At 43.4% G+C, this 15,479-nt stretch overlaps 2 protein-coding genes across 4 annotated transcripts in view; one reads left to right on the forward strand and one right to left on the reverse strand.

The window, feature by feature from the left end:
* Nucleotides 1–129: 129 nt before the first annotated feature.
* Nucleotides 130–10,110, reverse strand: tkfc (triokinase/FMN cyclase). 2 transcript variants are annotated; one of them, XM_015977374.3, is made up of 17 exons: nt 10,015–10,110; nt 9,476–9,665; nt 9,283–9,387; nt 9,029–9,216; nt 8,829–8,907; nt 4,206–4,295; nt 3,458–3,492; nt 3,289–3,373; nt 3,119–3,208; nt 2,814–2,930; nt 1,894–2,013; nt 1,545–1,682; nt 1,353–1,459; nt 1,177–1,283; nt 786–819; nt 614–706; nt 130–534 (listed from the first exon to the last, which is right to left on the reverse strand). In XM_015977374.3, exons 1-17 carry the CDS (start codon nt 10,018–10,020, stop codon nt 376–378), a joined length of 1,743 nt encoding a protein of 580 aa, XP_015832860.3. In that variant the 5' UTR covers nt 10,021–10,110; the 3' UTR covers nt 130–375. The 2 variants fall into 2 exon arrangements, with proteins under 2 accessions (XP_015832860.3, XP_054590323.2); XM_054734348.2 differs by lacking the exon at nt 10,015–10,110 and having other exon boundaries at nt 9,476–9,674.
* Nucleotides 10,111–11,606: 1,496 nt separating this feature from the next.
* Nucleotides 11,607–15,479, forward strand: part of exoc6b (exocyst complex component 6B) — a 120,928-nt gene continuing 117,055 nt past the window's right edge. For both annotated transcript variants that reach the window (XM_070548086.1, XM_070548087.1), the window contains exon 1: nt 11,607–11,918. In XM_070548086.1, the coding sequence (XP_070404187.1) occupies nt 11,830–11,918 (89 nt within the window). In that variant the 5' untranslated portion in view covers nt 11,607–11,829. The remainder of the gene's footprint in view (nt 11,919–15,479) is intronic.

Consider the following 15,479-nt stretch of genomic DNA (forward strand, 5'->3'; position numbering starts at 1 on the left):
AATAAACAGGTAAGATGTTACAAACGAAATCATTTAATATGAGAAAATGTAGCTTTTGACCTTTGATCTCATCTCATAAAGTATAACAGCATGTTACTGTGGGAAAGTGTCTCAATGAAACATCACACAATGATTTATGTTTTTATTTTACAAGTGCAATCACATAAGTCATTAGACAACATTATGAATGATATTAAACTAGAATTTATTTACATTTTGTTATCATTTAGAAAACATTTCTATACAATTTCTCTCTTTGCCTCAGAAATGAGATCAAAATGCATTAAGTTCACACTCCCAAAGACCCGTGTTAGATTATTATTATAGAAGACTGTCCTCGTGGACAAATCTCTGCTAATTTCCAGTTCATTTGTTTTATTTCTGCTCCTCAAGAGTCTCCATGACAGCTCTCAAGATGGCAGCAACGGCCACGGCGCCAGGGTCAGGGAGGGTAACCCGGTCAGCGGCGATGTAGCTGGCTCGCCCGGCCCTTGCTGTGAGGTCACGGGTCGCTTCTGCACCTGATGTTGCTTTCTAAGGGACGATAAGGAGGTTTTAGGATGATGCCACGGTGATTAACATGCAGATGTGCTAATGTGTGTCATTTCTGCACCTGAACAGCAGCCTGCAGTACAGCCATCGTTCCACTGGGTGGAGTTGTGGTGAGCTTCATCAGCTCGTCTGCTGCAGGACACAAAGCATCCAGCTACAGAGGAAGGGGGAAACTCAAGGTGAGGACTAGCAGTAAAAGGTAACACGCTAAAATGAAGATTAATGTTTCTCACCATGGTTCTGTCTCCAGGATCAGCTCCTCCATACCTGGAAGACATTTGTTATTCAACACATGACCCTGTTTTCTCTCTTAATCTCCCTTTTTTGGGGTTATTTGTTTCTTTTTTCTGCCTGTTCATCTTGTCCAAGCAGCAGCAGCAGCCCATCGTACTACAGACTGAATAAATTTAATTGTACAACACGAGGAGTAGCTACAACCCAATGTTCTACCTTTGACTGAATAATGTCTGAATACAGAGGAAGAACCAAAGCTCACAGGTGAAAATCATTCTAAATATTGCCGTTTATTCTGTAGTTACAAACAGGCCCTTATTTAAAGCACCTAAAGATGTCAAACACATTTAGAACATGAATATTCTTATAGCTAGCTTCTGATATGTGCACCTTCTCATGGCTTGTGTCCCAGCATGCAGCGCTCTAGCCCAGGAAGCAGCATCGCTCCGCCCCTCGGTCACATGACCAGCTGCTGCCGTGAGGAACAAACTGTACAACTTAAGAGACAGCAGAGAGGAGTGTCAGCGTGCAACTTCAGCTGTCAAACACCGTCTGATTGGTCTCACCGCTCCAGAAGACCCGCCCATCTTCTCCTGCACCAACCCAGCAAGGACAGACAGGAGTTGCCCCGGGCAACCAGGGACCACATGATCCTGGAGCCAGTTCTGAATGGCTTCAATAAAATGTTACACAAGTCTGTTTAGGGGCATCTTTAATCCTGCCTTTAAGCCCCGCCCACTACTGACGGCGTTTCCTACCTCTGGCAGCTTGAGCGTGAGTGTTCCCACAGTCTCCGTCCCCGGCGGCTCGATCCAGGGAGTTTAGTTCCTCCTGCTTGTCCAGCAAAGTGGAACAGATCTTTTCCAAAGCGTTACGCATCATAGGACTCCAAGGTCCTGACGGAAACAAAAACTAGCGTTTACGATTTTGACTGATGCAGCCAGGTGCTCGTTTGTAAAAACATCCTAACAGAAAAAGCTTAATTAGACGAGCTTCTGGAAATACTTTACTACATAAAAGCAACACATCGCTCTGTTCTTGTGCTGTTTGTTACCCAGGTGGCATCTAACTGTGAGGTCCCATCTTTACGAGACTAAAGAAACTGACCTTCGCCGTGTGTGTCGTCCTGCGGCCGCGTGGTGAGAAAAGGAGAGTCTATGATGTAGCTGCGGCCGCTCACACAAACACTGCTGAGACTGGGCCAGGCGGGGGCGCTAGTTGTAGCATCTGGATGAGATAGGAGAACTTTTGGTTTGAGCTTTGTTGACACAAAATACATCAATTTGTTTTGGAAATATCTCAGACCCAACATTTTCCCTGTGTTATTTAGAATCCTGTGTCTGATTCAAGCACTCTGTTCTCAATTTCTAACAGCAGTTCCTGTCAAACTGAACTTCTTCAAATAACAGCTGAGTCACGGTGCACCTCAGGAGTGAGTCCTTGGTCCCCATTTTATTGCAAAAGCAGATATTAGCTCAAATTAGAATTATTCTAAGCTAGGTCTGAAATCGTCTACACCTAAAACACGAGTCTAAGGCGCTGTTCACAATAATAAAGGTAGTTTTAAAAATTGAGCTTTTGCTGTCATTGTTCATGTAACAGTCGAGTGGTGGTGTTCCACAGGGGTGAGTCCTTGGTCCCCCTGCCATTCACAAAACTCATATTAACCAAAGAAGTTAAATTATCCTAAACTGGGATTTAAATATTCCACACTTAAATGATACACCGAAAAACATGAGTTTAAGGCCCTGCTCACTATAATAAAGGTAGTTTTAAAGACAGAACTTTTATGTTGTGTTAAGATTTAAGAGCTAAACAAGAGATTTTACAAAAGTATTTTCCAAGGAAAAGATACAAAAAAAAGCATCATGGCAGCATCATGTCTGGAAATATAAAGATTTTCAGAAACAATGACATGATAACATTGTAGTAATTGTAATTTTGCATTTAAATGGATTATACAAACAAAACCATGGTTTTTTAGGTAGGCGTCTACTAGAGGTAGGTCTTTGTGCTTGAAAGCCTACCAAACAGTCTCAGTACTTCTGGGTTGATTTTCATCAGGGTGAGCGACACTCCTGCCATCTCCAGTGACGTCATAAATGCTCCGGACATCACCCTGACAACCACCACGCCCCGGCTCTCTGAAACCACAGAACCACCGGTCAGTCATGTCTATTTAAACTTTACTAAAATATCTAATAAGGCCTCCAGCTTTTCAGAGTTTTTCTGTCATCATCCAACAGTCAGAACCAGAACAGGACAGCAAAAATAACAAACTAAACAATCAGAACTTGTGTGAAAACACACAAACAACACACTCTCTGCTCACCCAGGCAGTTGAGGGCTGCTCTGGTGACCACGGCCATCTCCAGACACGACAGAGCTCCGAGGTTGTTCACACACAAAACAACGGCGTCGCCTACATGGAGCAGACAAAAACTAGATCCTAACGAGCTCAAACATTTAAAATAATTCCCTTCTAGAGCTCAGATGCTGGACCTGAACTTAGAGGCAGATGTGATTGGCTATCTGGGTTGGTCATATGATCTAGCATGGTCTTCACCACCTCATCAGCAGATGCCACCTGGGTAACAAACAACACAAGAACAGAGTGATCTAGATATGTGGAGAACTCATTTAGGCTCTTATTGGTTGCTTGTTGAATCACCTTTGATCTCTGGATTCCTGGTTCACCGTGGATTCCTAAAGGATGGAAAACACGGATCAGTGCTCAGGACAGGTCTCCCTACATTAAAAGCCTCCAGTTAGGAGGAAGGTAATTTATCAGCACTGGTTTATGTTTAGAAATGAAGCTGTAGCTAATTTGGTCTAATCTGTAAATATCTGATGTGCTCTGCATTTGTGAAGGATGCAACGACTACCACGAGGAATCAGTATAAGCTTTTATCTGATCTCCCTGCTGTTCGTTGGTGTGAAGCTAACGATGTGTCTGTTGTTGCCGCCTCTTGGTCGGATCGTCGTTGAAACGAGAAAGAGTTCTCAATCGATTCATCTGGTTAAATAAAGGTTAGAAAAAATAAAATAAACTTCAGCCATGTTCCAGTTTGCTAATGATAATTACCTCTAGCAGCCAGATGACGTTGGATTGACTACAAAAGGTAATCAGTTGTAAATGAAAATCTGATGATTAATTTAGAGATATTTTGCTAATTAACCAAACCTCTAATTAGGGTTTTCTTTATTAACTGACCAAAGCCACTAGATGGAGCTGTTTTTGTGTTTCTTTTTATCTCCATTTTGATTCACACATTTAAACTTCATATTATTCAAAATTTGTATTAATCAAAAAATAAAGAACTAATTATAGTTTTCCAATTATTTGTTTATATTTTTCTGGTATAAATTTGAAAAGCACTTGAAATTGTATGAGACCCTCCTCCCCCCCACCTCCTCACCCAGTCCCAGCTCCATGTCTCCTGGCGGCAGGTCGAACGAAGGCAGGCAGCCGGGAACGCTGCATGGAGACAAGCTTACCCCCAGAGTACCTGCAACACAGGAGTCCATACATAGATCTTATTCAATTCAAAAGAACTTTAATCATCCCCGAGGGGCAATTGTTTCAGTACAAACAATTCCAAGATCAGACATACATACATAGACACATGACAAGAACTGGTGACTGTGGTCATTCGCAACACGAGTTGCGCTACCGTTGTAGATCAAGAGGGTTTATATGAGGATAGAGTCGGGGGGAGGGAAAAAAAGGCACTTCCGAGTTACCCCCGACAGAGAGGGTAGCTTTGCTATGCAACAAAAACACCTGACAGATATGCACACAGACTTGAGACGATACACAACATAAGTGTCCACTAGGTGGGGGGGTAGGGTTGGGACTCTCCTCACTTCAGAGTGCGCAGCCGCAAGAGCAATGCTCACCACCTCTGTTTGGACAGGGGAGGGAGATTATTGAGGTTGGAGAGCACATTGACTCCTAGAGACGGTTCCACGGCCATCACTGGTCACAGTCCCGCCCAGGCTGGGATAGGAGATAGAGTTTCCATAGCGACAGCAGCTTTCCACATTTCTTCTGAGGGGAGTTTTCACTTCAGCCTCAAGGGCACCAGATTCAGATAAGGATTGTTTTGGGACAGACAGAGATAATTTCCTCTCTGCCTTAGAGTTCTGTCGGTCATCAACCCCTCTAGATCCAATAATGGCATTATCAATCTATTCCAAACCGTGCTGATCCGTCAACTCTCTCCTTGATGACATCAACCTTCTGTGCTAGAGCCTGAATCTCAGCCAAAGTTCCAAGCTTACGACTCATCTTGACAATGATCTGAGTCTGTGAGTTTACAGCACGATGCATCCCATCCCTGAGCTCCAGGGTTAAGCCAATATTCCTCGAAAGCTCGTTAATCTTCCGGTATATCAGGTAACCGCTCAGGCCAAACAGCAGAAATCCCGACAACAAAACGACAAATATCCAGACGTCTTCAGAATCCTCTACAGACAGTTGAGACAGGCAGATCAGGTTCCACTGTTTCCAGGAGTCCATGATATACCCAGCTGGCTCTGTCCCAGAGGGGCATCCAGGAGCCCCTTCTCCCGTTCTCATCATTGAAAAGATTTCGTCAATCGCGTTGAAAGACCAACTGACCAGATCCATTTCTAATAATTTCCAGTTTCCCAAAAAACTGCAGAGAAGTGCAGTGCACAGGCAGACAGGACACAAAGAGCCTTGGGAAGAGCAAGGAGGGAGAGGAGAAAAAAGCGTCTGTACTCTCCAAGAGCCGGAAGAAGGTTATGGCAAGTATTTAAACCAACAATAAAGAGTTTTAACACTTGTTGCTTTCAAACTGGTTTAGTGATTCTTGAGACATAAACTTGAGCAACACAGGACAGCACTCAGTGGCTGTCTGCCTGCCAGAAACTGCATGCAACAGTGCTGTGGTTCATGTAGGAGCACGAGTAGGAGGTCTCTACCTGCTTTATGGTGACATGATTACTGTGCTTGTAGCTAATATAAGGGCTAGCAGTTGGATTTTAGTTCACAAACCATCAACGAAAGCAAAAGAAGAATAACTTTGCTTTTCTGTTGGCATCTTGGTGGACTCTGCAAGTGAACATGAGAGAGTAACGTCTTTGGAGGTGAAGCAAAGAAGTGCAGCCACGATTAGTCGATTCGTCATGACAACGTTGACAAACAAAATAGTAGGCAATAAATACAATAGTCGATGTCGTTTATTCTAGGAGCATTTTTTAATCCTGCCTGCTGCAGCGGCTGCTTTCTGCCTTTCAGCTCGAGGCACATGCGCCGTAGCGGCCATCCACTCAGGACTTGGAATCCGAAGAAAGACGACATCATGGCGAGTCGGCAACTTAGCTCAAACGTTTGAGATTTTACATAGGCACACGAGAAGCACGTACAGTGCAAAATCTGCAAAGTGAAACTCTCCTTTCACGGGAGCACATCTGTGATGCACGAGCACCTTAAAAGGAAACGCGTCATGACGGAGAACGAAGAGTCGCCTCTGTGAGCTAATTACCTCTCGTTAGCCGCTAACATCAACAGAGTTACTTGTGTTCATAGGTGTGTCGCGAGCACGTCCCATTTGTCGGTTCCGTTAAAACCCAGTTCCGTTAGAACTTATAAGACTGTGCTACTAATCTCAGGGTACGTGGGGATGTCGGTGAGTTTTATTGTATTAGACCCTGGTTTTGGACTTTCTAATTAGAATCAGTCTTCTATTTTAAGGTAAAATGATATGCAAAACTTGTTTCTTTGTGAGAGCACACTTCCTTTTTAATTAATCCCGTTATCTGGTGGTTTCAGATACTAGGGACGAAGCCCAGCGGGTAGCCGTCCTTCGCTGGCAATTATTTGGGTTATTAGGATTAATTGCGTCCCTGTCAGCTTATGTGGGCGGTTGGTAACTATAAAATGATTCTTGTTAGTTGATCAGGCTAACATAGATTTATCAATTTATCTAATTAATCCAACCTCCCAGCACTGGCAAAGACTTTTTCACACTTGCAATCAGAGCCAAAAATAACCTACTAATGTTTTGGTTTTATCATCCTTAAGACATCTCGTTACTCGCGGGAGAGGAGAAGACAAACTTCTTTATCTTAAGGTTTCTTTGTATTAATCTGTCACAAACCGTAAAGTAAATCCTGATAATTCAGGAACCTATAATTAATGTGCTTACCTCTCCCTTATGGCCAGGGCTCCCACCTTTAAGCTTTAAAAAGAACCTAAAAGAATCAGGAATGTGAACCTCTTTTCAAAAAATTTATTACAAGATTAAAAAATACAAAAATGAGTAAATATAAAACTAACGACTTCCCCCAAGGAGAAATTAGTCCTAATGATTAATTAAGAATAATGAGTTGGCTTACACCAACTTGGTCTTCAAGGTCTGCCGTGTCTGTCGACTGCCCCAAAACACTGTGTCCTTCTCTCCAAAAACTGACCTGTCATCCTCCGTCCCCCGTCCAGAGGACGGAGGATGACCTCTCCAAATCTGCTCTGTCTCTCTCTGTCGTCTGCCCCAGCTGTTCTCTCAGCTCTGCTCAGAGCTGCTCCTTTTATACCCTTCTTGGGTCAGCTTTAGACAAGGTAAAAAGTCTTCTAGTTACATATATCATTATCTTATGATAGTAAGGTCATGGGATCATTTACCAGTTACACACTTTTTAGCTCAACACAAGACATTTGTTATCATTTTTGCTACATGCAGGATCCTTCATGAAGATTCTTCAGCTTAACACAAGTTATCAGGCATCATCTTTGCAGCAAATCCTCAGTCTCCTCCGAATCCCAGCATTCTTCATGAATGTCTTCCGTTCTGATGAGCTCTTTCACTCTGTTCCAGTCCCTTCTTTCCTGCCAGAGGTTGGGTCCTCCTGACCTTTTGCCCAGTTCTGTCCTCTTGTCCCTACGACCCTTCTGTGACCCTCAGCTTGGATGCTTGTTGTGCAGCTGGGCTCCTGTCTTCTGGCTGATTTTACTCGCATAAGCAAGTTCAGTGTTTCAGTGTGGGTCCAATCCTATCTCTGTGGCCCACCTTTTGACCCCGTTTCTTGCCACCGTCTTTGGCATGTGGGGACTGGCAACAGGTGTAGCAACAACAGTAGTGGTGGTGACTTTATTACCTTTATTACACAGATGTATGTCACGTATTTGCTCTAATGTGACATGCTGAGTAATTTTATCCCGCTATGTTACAGTGTTAAAAGAAGCACTCTTCCTCTTCAATGGAACAAAGCCAAAATGACTATTATAGCTGGATACATTTGTAAGCACAAGTCATTTTTGGTTTAGGTGCCTACCTCCGTTTGACCATGTAGCATTTGTAGTAACAGGTTACAAAGTTAACTAAAAGTTGTTTAATAAGCCATCATCTTGTTTTTACTATTAGTTGGCACATAACTGATCATACTTCAAACTAGAAGCTAATAATGGGTATATTAGAGCATCCTGGTGCAATAAGCTATACTTTTATGCACGACACGATTAGTCGGCTAATCGTCAACAAAAGTGGTGATTAGTCCATCCGTCCATACATTTTCGGCCGCTTATCCGAGGTCAGGTCGTGAGGGCAGTAGACTAAGCAGGGAGGCCCAGACTTCCCTCTCCCCAGCCACTTGGGCCAGCTCTTCTGGGGGAATACTAAGGCGTTCCCTGGCCAGCTGAGATACACAGTCCCTCCAGCGTGTCCTGGGTCTTCCTTTAGGCCTCCTCCCGGTTGGACATACCTGGAAAACCAGGCATCCAGGAGGCATCCTAACCAGATGCTCGAGCCACCTCTACTAGTTCCTCTCGATGTGGAGGGGCAGCAGGTCTACTCCGAGCCCCTCCCGGACAACCGAGCTTCTCACCCTCTCTCTAAGGGAGAGCCCAGCCACCTTGCAGAGAAAACTCATTTCGGCTGATTGGCCCGCATTAGCTTTAGCTCGTTGTTAGCGCTAGCTACAGGATTGTTTACGACAGATGTAATTCTGATTTCAACCCGTAGGAGGAAGTAGTGTGTAACTTATTGCTTTTAAGGTGGACACGAACTAAAAATACTCACCAATCCCCTTCAGAACCTCTGTCACCTTGGAAACAATCTGGTCCAAAGGGCAGCCTTCTTCTGCAAGAGCTCCTGCTAGCTGCATCCGGATGGATGAAGGCAAAAAGATTAAAATAAAACTGAGAAAAGATAAAGTTCTCGAAACTTAAACTCTAAAAGTTCTTCTTGATGTAGCACAAGATGTTTTTTTAATCACAAACCTTGTGTATGAAGACGGTACCGCACAAGCCTCGTCTGCCAGCCTTACTGGGCTGGTCGAAGGCGCAGTCCTCAGCAACTATCACCATGTCAACAGCCACCCCCTGGTTACGGGCCTGCTCAGCAGCCAAGCCAAAGTTCAGGCGGTCGCCTGTGTAGTTCTTCACAATCAGAAGGACCCCAGAGGCTCCTGCGAATGAGCATGTGTTAGCCATTTTGTTTTATTTGAACGTAAAGCTGCTCTTGTTTGGATTACCTGCTTTGTGTAAGGCCAGAATGGCGGCCAGGATGCTGGTAGGAGGCGGCGAGGCAAACACTCCTCCGGCCACAGCTGCAGACAACATACCTGCTCCGATGTAACCTGAAGAGACGAACGTGGGGTCAAATCACCAACACAGAGCGCTGAAATGGTCCAGCTAGGATTTAGTTCTGCTACATGGAGGTCCTACCCCCGTGTGCAGGCTCGTGTCCTGACCCCCCTCCAGACAGCAGGGCCACTTTTCCCTTCAGGTTGTCCAGATCAGAGCGGAGCACCACTCTGTGGCCCCTTAGCAGAGAGAGGCCCCCAGAGGCCCTGACAAGGCCACAGAGAGCCTCGTCCACACAGCTCTCCACTGAGTTGATCAGCTTCCTCTTAGGCTGGGACATGGCAACACAATACCATCAGATGTAATGTACTACAGTAGTTTGTCCAGACACCTGAATTCTGCAGGACTTAAACAACAGAACACGCTAATGAACTAAAATCAGCCAAAATGAACATCAAAGCTCTACGTGTTTAATTTTAAATTCCCAGTAGTTGATGAAGCTTGTTATCAGTGCATCATGGACTCTGATCCTTCTGAATTTACTAAAGATTGCTAGCTTACCCGAGCAGCCAAACACGTATATCATTCTCCAAACAATCACATATTTACTATAAAATAAGTGTAACGCTTGGTGCATTTTTCCTTTTTGTGTAAAAAGACCATACAGTTAGTTTTTCTACCTCCATTTGAACTTTTCTTGCTCCTGTTTCCGTCAGACTGCAGGTGACGTAGCTGCGTTAAACTAGCGAAGGTTACGCAGACGTAAACCGGATGTTATATTCACAAGAATACCTAATAAATTAAAGCCTTTCTTTGCATCTTTTTTTAATAGGAATGTGTTTTCGTTTGAGTCGGGCCGAGCCATTTAAATCTACAACATTGATTATGCCGTTAAATACAAAAAAGTGTTTTGTGAAGCTGAGAGAAATAGTCATTTATCCAGCTTGAGTTTTATTTTGATAAACATATAAAGGAAGTTCTTGTTTCTTCATCCAATAGTTTCCGGTTTGAGTGTGAAAACATGAGAATAAAGTCACTTTATCTCCAAGAGCATCTTCACATTGTTTACATTAATAGACCCAAAATAATCGTTTTAACATTAGCTGAAGTTAGCTGTCAAAAAAATCGTCTATCCTCGGCTGAAATTAAACAGTTGTTGGTTAAAAAAATCCTGATTCTGAACAAATCAAAAGATTAGGGGGAGAATACCAAAATACCAGTTTATGAGTTTATACACTCTTGATTGTAAATAAAGAAGAAGAAGAAGAAGAAGAAGAAGAAAATATTTCAATAGCGCCTCTCAAGGTAAAAATCACGAGGCGCTTCACAAAAACAAAAAATGTAAAAATATAAAAAAGAATTTAGAAAGTTGTTAAAATATATTTAAATGAACAAAAAATAGACAATTGTGATAAAAAATGTTAAGAAAGAGAGAGAGTGAATAGGAAAGAGGGAAATCAGTGGATCCTGAGGAAGGTAGAATAGGTGGGGAGAGCAGAATAAAGAGAGAGAAGGTCAGCCTGAACAAGTGAGTCTTCAGCTGCTTTTTAAAGGAGTCCACTGATCTCAGGCTCAGGGGGAGAGAGGTCCAGAGTCTGGGGGCCACAGCAGCAGATGATCTGTCACCTTTGGTCTTTAGCCTGGTGCTGCACAGCCAGTAGGCTTTGATCACTGGACCTCAGGGACCTGCTGGGGGTGTAGGGACTAAGAAGTTCACCAATGGAAGATGGTGCTTGTCCGTGTAAGGCCAGAACCAGGATCTTGAAATGAACCCTGAAGTTGACTGCCAGCCAGTGAAGCTGGAGGAGAAGCGGGATGATGTGGGTGTGTTTGGAGGACTTGGTCAGAAGCCGAGCACAGGCATTCTGAACCACGGTTCAGGGAGGTTCTGCTCAGACACGTGAAAAGAGAGTTACAGTAGTCTAAGCGTGAGGAGATGAAGGTGTGGAGAACTGTCTCAAGTTCAGAGCGGGACAGAATGGGACTCAGCCTAGCAATGTTCCTGAGATGGAAGAAGGAAGAGCAGAACAAGAGAACTGACATGAGAATCCAGGGTGAGAGCTGGGTCAAAGAAGACAAAAAGTGTCCACTTAACCCATGAAATATTGAGCCAAATATTATAGATATGGTCCAAAACTAGTCAACTGTTTATTTCTAGTTATATTAATTATAACAAATACAGTATTCTCATTATTAGGATCTGTGGCGCATGTTAATGAGTTAGTTGGGTTTAAAACCAGAAAACCGCTCGGGATAATCTACTCATCAGTAACTAGTTAATCTTAAGTAATTTATTTTTATTTGCAATGTTTGTAGATTTTAAAGTCCCTTACTATTCAGAAGATTAACACTGAACTGATTATTCATAATATTTTAATTTGACATAAACTCCGCTCCTTCGGGCTGCTCAGTGAAAATATCGAACCAACCCTGCCCTTCCTCCTCCCCGTCGCTCTGCTCGTCGCTGCTCGGAACCGTTCTGAGCAACATGCAGGATGGCGATTGTAGAGACAGCCGCCGAACACGAACGCATACTGCGGGAAATCGAGAGCACCGAGACCAACTGTATCGGACCGACCCTCCGGTAAGTAACACCCCGGAGGATGTCCCCTTCCAGCAGCGGGGAGACAGTCTAGCCGTTGGCGTCACTCCTCTTCCAGAGCTCTCTCAAAACTTTAACATAGATGCGTCCATTATCGGACAGCTAGCCGGCTAACTTTAGCAAACATCAAAGCTGGGTGGAACACATCTCAGAACCTGGTGTTAAAAACCTTAAACAGAAGCTACTGACCGACTGGACTGACTTAATGTCTTTAATTCACCACTGTCCTACAGGCTTTGTCACTAAACTTTAGTAACACATCCACAGGTATTTTAATCGCTTTGGCTAGCATTAGCTTCCTTTGCTAACCAATTGTCATTCTGCTCCTGTTGGGGAACGAGGCTGTTAAAATTAGCTCAGTGCTTTTTCACTCATATGTCTCCCGGGTTTATGACTCGGGTCAGCATTTTGAAGCGGATTTCAACACAATTTAGTATTTCTCGTTATGTTAGTAACGACAAATCTATACGCTAAATCAGGGAGCCTCAAATGCAGCTGCCTTTACAATCCCTGCTTGTTTAGACTCAGAGAGTTCTCTTTGTGAACGAGAGGGTTTCCTTCTGTCTCTTTTTCAAACCGAAGACGTGACATTAGCTGCTGGTTGTAACTGGTGGCTTTTAGCAGAAGCCTGTAATTGATGCAGCGTTATTTCTTCTGCATTTGGTCGCAGCCCTGTTTCTGCTCAGCCCTTCATGGTAAGGCTTGGCACACGAACACTTTACACCACAGCAGCGTGCCATTTTTAAAATTAGATACGTGTGAGTCGGCTTTATTTAGAAATCCATCTCAGAAATGGAAATTTACCGAGAGACTGCTCTTGGTCTTTGCTATTGTCTCTAAGAGGAAACGGGCCGTGGATGGAAAAGGAAATGCAGCGGAGGGACTGGGCTATTGAAGGCTAATCGAAGGTGTGTTTGTGTTTTTGCAGATGTTTGTTTCTCTCTTTAACCACCCCCATGTGGCGGCTATTTTCTGGTCATCCTAAGAAGTGACAGCACGTCTAATGGGGACCTTTTTTGACCTATAAACACTAAATGATGACATGCAGAGTCATGCCCTTCCTACTAAACATGGTTCACACACACACGCACGCACACACACACGGCGGGCCGTACATAAGTCAACACACAACATGTTGGGCAAGTTACTTCAAAACTTTAATGCATTATTTATTACTTGTCCTCATTTTAAAGTAATTCATTACATTACCATATTACTGATTTTAAAATGTAAGGCATTACACTACTTTTGCATTACTTTAAGTTACTTTCACCAAAACAACTTCCATATGAATCTGGTAATCTGCGCTCAGTGAGCTCATGACATATATGTGGAAAGTGATGTGGTGTCTGAGCTAGGATTGCTGTTAAAAACAGTCAGATATAATAACAGTGCTTTAAAATGATTGTTTATTAAATAAAAGCAACAACAATCTGTACTCTCAGCACGCTGCCATCTTAAATTAACTGAGCAGGGAGTGAGGTGGTGGGGGCTCCAAGTAGGGCTGCAACAACGAATCGATAAATTCGATGAAAATCGATTACTAAAAGCGTTGGCAACGAATTGCGTCATCGATTCGTTGTGTCGCACAACTCTTCCAAAAGCGTCCCCCCTTCCCGCCCGCCGTTGCGCGCAGACAGATCAGCGCGAGGGAGAGCCGGCAGGTGTTTGGAAGAGGAACATAGCAGAAGCAGCGAGAGTCAAAAAAGTAAAAGCTTTTTAAGTTTGGGAGCATTTTCAGTTAAATCAGGCGAAGACATTCGTTACCTGCAACGTTTAGGTCAGACTTGGCATGGCACGGGATGATGCAGCGTCTTAAACGCAAGCATGTCGGGATCATCAGCGAGGAAGGAGAGAACTCTGTGTCCGGGTAAATTAAAAACTTTTCAAAAGTGATTCATCCAAGTCCCGGATTATTACACAGGCTAGACATGCCCTAAGCTCCTAAAAAAAAGAGTCTAAAGTCGTGAGCGCGACGCTTATTAGATGAGCGGCGGGACTCGCGCTGCTGCGAACCGGTTCCGCCCAAGGCCGGATTAACTGGGCAATTGCCCAGGGCACGAGCAAAATACTGTATAATTTCCAGCTTTATGAGGACTATGGTGACCGTACGTTCCGTTTTCCCCGGACGTGTCCACTTTTCACTCTCTGTCCGGCGCGTCCGGACTGCGGGTTCTTGTATTGATGAAAATGTCCGGCTTTTCATCCAGGAGCAGGGATCGAATTATGGGGGAGCTGTATATCCTACACATCCAGGGGAACCGGAAAAAAGTTTTCTATATTATATCATTTTTGGACTCTTTTGAGCAGAGAGCGGCACAGCGCATTGTTGCGCAGCGATCCAGGCAGCTGCTTCCAGCGCACGGTCCATTCTCAAAGTGGCGCAACCAAAAAACCATAATTAGTACACGATCGTTCATGTCTGCACATGTTCTCTATTTTCTGTCTTATTTGTGCCTGCAGCGCTCTGCTACTGCGGAGCTCATCACCTGTGCTGCAGTGATTTCACCTCACGCAGCATCGAAAGCGCGCTCTGCGCTTTGTGGTCAGGAGATCCCTTTGATCTGCTCAGAAGTAACTGATGAGGTGAAAAAGTAAGAATCCAGGTAACAGATTTTCTGGAGAATTAAGAGGAGATGCAGGAAGATGAGAGACAGACAGGACAGGAAAATAGTTCAATAAAAACAAGAAAACAAAACAAAGTGTTGAAAAGTAAAATGTAGGTAGATTTATCTCCACTACTTCTTTTTTTCCTATAAAACAATAAGTTACACACATGTAATATTTATAAATTTGATACAATTCAGGTCACCTTCAACTCTCAGTCACACACCCAGGGCCGTTTCAAGACATTTTGGGGGCCAAGGCAAAATGCCCCCCCCCCCCCCCCCATAACTGGGCTCCTCAGAAGCCTCTGTGTAATTCATACCCTCTCCAGTAGTGTTAGTTATACAGTGTTTATAAAAGCCCCTCAGGCATTACTAACATGTTCTAATATTATCAGATGAAAAACTAAATTATCAGACATGCTGTCTCATCTGCTTCTTTTCTAAACTTGCAGAAAGTAACAAAACCATTTGAAAGCCACTATTTGTGGATTCTCTGAAAGTTTCCATGGAGTGTGTGACAACTTATTTTTTCAGTCATTTTTGGAAATAGTGATCAATTTTGATTAATTCAAAGCCTATGTTTAATTACATTTAAAAATTAGTTGTTTGACATCCCCAGTTATAATAAATGTCTACAGATGAGATCAAACAAAACAGATGAGAATTGCCCTTAAGCTGTTTAACTTGGACCAAGCATTTTAGGTCACAGATAGATGTAGCTTAGGGTCTCTGTCTATACACCTTATAAGACAATTTAGGTGATGGCATGTTGTTTTTCTGCTATTGAACTGTTTTCTAATAATGTTGTGTTAAATAAAGTGAAGGAAGGAGAGAAATAACGTTTCCCTAGCAGATTTTAAAAATTTCCCCATGTAATCCGATTAATCGATTAATCGTGTCGAGACCCCATCCGATTCATCGATTATCCAAATAA

The sequence above is a fragment of the Nothobranchius furzeri genome, chromosome 2 (assembly GCF_043380555.1).
Source record: "Nothobranchius furzeri strain GRZ-AD chromosome 2, NfurGRZ-RIMD1, whole genome shotgun sequence".
Classification (NCBI taxonomy): Eukaryota; Metazoa; Chordata; class Actinopteri; order Cyprinodontiformes; family Nothobranchiidae; genus Nothobranchius; species Nothobranchius furzeri.